At 49.6% G+C, this 5,000-nt stretch overlaps 1 protein-coding gene across 1 annotated transcript in view; it reads right to left on the reverse strand.

Annotated features, from left to right (window-relative positions):
- LOC126574049 (protein zer-1 homolog) overlaps positions 1 to 5,000 on the reverse strand; it is an 11,526-nt gene that overhangs the window by 5,775 nt on the left and 751 nt on the right. The window contains exon 1 of the mRNA XM_050233984.1: positions 4,697 to 5,000. This exon is cut by the window's right edge and continues 751 nt beyond it. Within this exon, the coding sequence (XP_050089941.1) occupies positions 4,697 to 4,875 (179 nt within the window). The 5' untranslated portion in view covers positions 4,876 to 5,000. The remainder of the gene's footprint in view (positions 1 to 4,696) is intronic.

Raw genomic sequence — 5,000 nt, forward strand, 5'->3', positions numbered from 1 at the left:
TGTTACCATAAATTGCGTTAACCAGCGAGGGGGAGATTCGAAACGAAATGCAAACGAAAAACAAGAATCTCGTCATGTTCCAGGCCCTGAAGAGAATATGTTGCGCCATTCTACAATGTGCCATACTTTTCGCTGTGCATGCATGATGGTGGCGCATTGTGGTGCTCAATTAATGTGCCAGAGCGATTGGCTGCGCAGAAGCTCGATCCAATTGAAGTTCAATGAAAAAGGGGGGAAGGAAGGCTCAATGAGAGAAACCAACTGCCGGAATCCATGTCTCGGCGACAAACAGCAGCGCAATTCGTGACAATGTAGTGTGTGGCCTGGAGGGCAGGAAGGCTTGATGAATTAAAGGCAAACGCAACGAAGCAGTGCACGATCAAATGTAACCCAATAAGGCCTGACGACGAGCGCGAACTCAACACTCTTCGCAGCTACTACTACTCATTTTGTCACTCCCATATCTTACCTTCAGCAGGAGGAATACGGCGAAAGCCAGTCACAAAAAAAAAACAGTAGTGGTGCACTGCACACGAGCAAAACAAGCAAATAGCAAGGACAGTGGGACATTTTGTCTTGGCATTCACAAACGGCATACCGGGGGGGTCTTAACTGAGCGCTGAGCAACGACGATTACGTGCCTTCATCAAGGGGAAACACAGAACCGGAGCTGCTGAAGGTTAATATACACCGCGACAGTAGAGAGAAAAAAAACCCCGGAGCCCAAGCATTGGTCTAGCGCACACTAGTTACACCCCTCAATTGCAAGCTGCTGGTTAAGGACGTTTGTACCATTGTAACACCATCCGGCGGAACATTAGCGGCTACAGAAGGAAACGCCATCCGGCTGTCCAGCATCAGCATGAGCGCTACTACGCGTGTGTGCGTACAAGTTCATTGACATAAAACTTATCAGCATAATCATACATCGAGAAACCGTTGTCTGCTCGCTTTCGATCTCTTTCCACATTAATCAGGTTCCTTCCTCGGTTGATGGAGTTTACATTCCTCCGGTTGGTACCGAGCAGCATATGACTTTGACTCAAGAGCAGCGAGCAGCAATTGAGCAAATCTTGTGAAGCTCTGTACAATACACAGACACCGCGCACCGCACGTTGACATACCGCATTGACGCGCGAGCGATAGAGGTTACAGCAGCTTATCAGCTTACTTAACGTCGTCACTTGCATATATGCGTATAGGAGCGATAGTGAGTGGTGCGCGATCGTTTGCTAAGGGAAGAGATTTGAGCAGGAGAAGGAGCACGAGGAATGGGATGAGATTTCAGTCTTTCTCCTCGCTCAAGGAGAATGAAAGTCAAACGTCAACCGCAAATGGCACTGAGTTAGGAGTCGCGGTCTGATGTTCATTCGTCTAAAACGAGAACATGATTCCCCTATTCTTTGCACAAGATAGATCTTCCTCCAGCTAAACGGCATACGAATTGATAATAAGCATTGAAAACAAAGCGCCTGGAATAGGTTCGAGAGGTCAATCGATGAGATATCTATTTATGTTTTCTAAATTTTCTATTTCAGTGCAGCACAGCAGCGCACTCACGTGTCTAGGCGAGGCATCCAAAGTTCAAACCTCGATATGGCAGTGAAGATCGCTCCTGAATACGCTGCTAATCAAGCGAGCAAGCGAAACGATCTCGTGCAGCAGCCGCAGCAGAAGTCCAAAGCCATCGCAGGACATGTGATTTTAATATAGCTTTCCTTTGCAACAACGCGCGAAGCGACAATGAAATGCGGGAGGAGAAAGTGGGCGTACTAATGATCGCCGTGAGCATTGGGAGCGTTGTCTTCCCGCGATCTCTCGCTTCCCTTTTCCGTTCAGTAGGGGCTATGAATAGATATCGCCACCGTTGGTGCAGAGGAGAAATGGGAATAAATCGGGGACAGTGAAGCCACGAGGTCCCCGAGCGGGTGCGGTAGACTGGCTGGCTGGCTGGCTGGTTGGTTGACGAGGAGGATCGCTTCTTTTCAAAACATAAGCAACGATACACGCTACACTCTGGCAGAAACGTTTGACGGCTCTTCTGGCGTGTGTCTGTCTGGGCAGAAGGATCATTGTGCAAAATTAGAAAGGACAGGCGCGGCGGCCACAAGGTGCCTTCTCGATTTGGATGAAAACCGTCTATTGCGCCGTACAGATCGCGTCGCGGTCTTTTCGCTCACTCAGGACTCACTGGCATCGTACTTAACGAACTGCAACATTCTTCACCCCATCCATGCAAACTGATCCATGGAATGCAAATGCATTGCTTGCTACTGTGGCAAGCCTAACCCTGACCTCCCCCCGGAGGAGGACAAGAGAAATGCTCGTCGAATGGTCGCACCATACATATTGTGCAGCACATTCAGGGCTTCAGTCAGCGATGGACACACCCAAAAGCGTGCCCCGGCAGAACGGGTGGGAGAGCAATACCGGATTATGTTTGTTCTGCTTCACTGACCAGCGTTTTGGTGGGTGATTTTGGCGAAACAGCAAACGCAATCGGAGCAGATGGTGTTGTGCTGGAGCTGGTCGCAAAATGGAAGGATACCAAATTCGATAGTTTTTACTGAGCGAGAGACTGACGCACCTTCTATTCTAACAATAATTTGCCGAATTTTGGAACAAATCGAAGCAACACCACCAAGTCATAAAGGGATTGTGCTGCGTCTGCCATTCTCTTCGCAATTTTGAATGATTTTTGTGTGATTTCATCCAAGTAACGCTAGACACCGTTCTGGATGAAATTTACGGTTGGCTTTTTCATAATTATAAGTACGCCGTTTTTTAGAGTACACGTTTTTTACATCAAAACGTTGAGAAAAATGGTAGAAATCCTTTTAAAAAACTTGTTCACATCACAATAAACCTGCAGAGAACAGTGTAGCGTTTCCAAACAGTCATAAAAGTAGCTGACCTTCCGTCACAGTGAAATTAAGCTGTGGTAAGCAAAGTATTAGAACCGCTTAGCTGGAGGCCCATCAAAAACTGAATAATTTCTTGCTCCGTTGGACGTTGTGTGCCTTTTTGCCGACGTAATGATGTGAATTATGCTATATACTTATGCCACGCGCCACATCACCCAGTTGGCCCAGTTTTTCACTTCACGCTACCGTGAAAGGAACGGAGAACGAGTTCCCTTTGGACCGCGCTGTGGACTGATTGAAGGGAAGCGCAGCACAAGGTGTGCCCTCAGGTCAGCCTGGAACTTGTAACAAAGAACCACTTATGGGCTAACCAGGCTAGTGGGCGCCTGGCCTGTAGGTTGCCCACCGAGTACCACAAACCGCATCATGCAGCAACGAGTAACAGCAGCAGCAGCAGCAGCTCACATGATATCCGATGGCATTAGAATCTGGTTTCAGGTTCGCTCGTCGACCCTCACTCACAACCCGAGCAGGAGATTCGAATGCAAAATGCTGAAAAGTGTAAAAGGCCACGAAGGCTACATGGCTACTTGGTTGCTACTGCGGCTACTGTTGTCGTCACGATTAGTCAGGGCTAGCAGGCTTCCAACGGTTCGCCCCCCTTTTTGCACTCTCCTCACCGACCACCGAATGCCCTCGATATTATCAGACGGGTTGCTATAGCCAGGCCCCCTTCGAAACATATCGCGATAAAATGAAAACACCATCGATCTAGAAACCTGCTCAACTTTGATGGAAGATTGCCTGCCACTAGCGGTGGTGGTGGTGATGGTCGTACACACCAGTGTCGTGGTCACGACCGTAATTGATGCAATTGAGAGAGTTTGCAGCACCCCCAACCCCCTTCCCACTGTGTTTGTACCGAGTACCAACACTCGCGGCATAGGCAGCACACCATCACATACAAGCGGTACGCATTGCCATTCGCAGGGAACACGTGCGCGTATCATATGGTCAGGTTGATCAGGTACCAAGGTACCAAGGCAAAATGCACCTCTCCGCGGTCGTACCACGGATGCACCACCATCCGATGCACCGATGCTCAAGAAGCGAGAGGGAGAGAGCTTAAGAGAGAGAGAGCGAGCGGCCAAGAGTGCGTCGAAGGAAGAAGAAAATCCTCGGTGAAAACAGCTGATTAGCCTCGCTACGAAGGGCATCATCAAAGCAGGCATTGCCGCTGGTGCTTCTCTACTGCTGCGCTGCGCCTGGAAGACTCTGCGCGTTGTTGTTCGATTATGGCCGAAATCTAGAGCCTAGTATCACCAAACCACAAAAAAGTAGGCCGTGCACGGGGGGGAGGCGTGGAGAAAGGAGCAACAGAACGGGACAGAATTATATAACCAGCGGACGTGACGGAGTGAACGAGAGACAAAGAGGAAGTTGGTGTGCGACGGCTCTCCCCCTTCGATAGAATGATCCAGGGCTCGGGAGGTGGCGGTGGTGGTGGTGGTAGTGTTGGTGTGCCCATCATGTTAATCCAAGATTTCTATTTATGCTTCTTTGTTCTTTCACCATCAACGAGTGGCATGAATGTATGCGTGTTTGGGGAGAAAAAAAGAACGAACGTAGAACGAGGTGTAGAATAGGAGGTTGGCCTGTCTGTTGGCCATTTTTCAGAGATTAATGAGGCATCGACGAGAACCCCAATCGATGTGCAGAATATGTGTGCGTTAGTAGGAGCAACGGAATCGAAGGAAGGCGAGCGAGCGAGCGAGCTACACGCGGCAGCGTTTCACTAACCATCGTGAGAGAGAACGTGGCGAATGACTCACCTGTCGCAGATCTCGTTCGGTATGATGATGTCCTGTTTCAGCTCCAGCTGGTGCGTGACCGGATCGGTGGTGCAGATGACCGAGAGGTTCCGGGCCAGGAAACGCATGCTGAGCTCCAGCAACGTCGGCAGCTCCTCGTCCATGATGCCATTCTCTTTAAGCCTCACGCGCCCCAACATGGTTCTGCAGGTGGGTTGGGTTTGGGCACGACACGATTACACGTTAGCACACACGCGCGCACCGACACCGGATACTGGTTCTTTTTTTTTTTTTTTGCTGGTCTTCCTCTTGCTTTGCCTACGAT

This window comes from Anopheles aquasalis, chromosome 3 (genome assembly GCF_943734665.1).
Source record: "Anopheles aquasalis chromosome 3, idAnoAquaMG_Q_19, whole genome shotgun sequence".
Lineage (NCBI taxonomy): Eukaryota > Metazoa > Arthropoda > Insecta > Diptera > Culicidae > Anopheles > Anopheles aquasalis.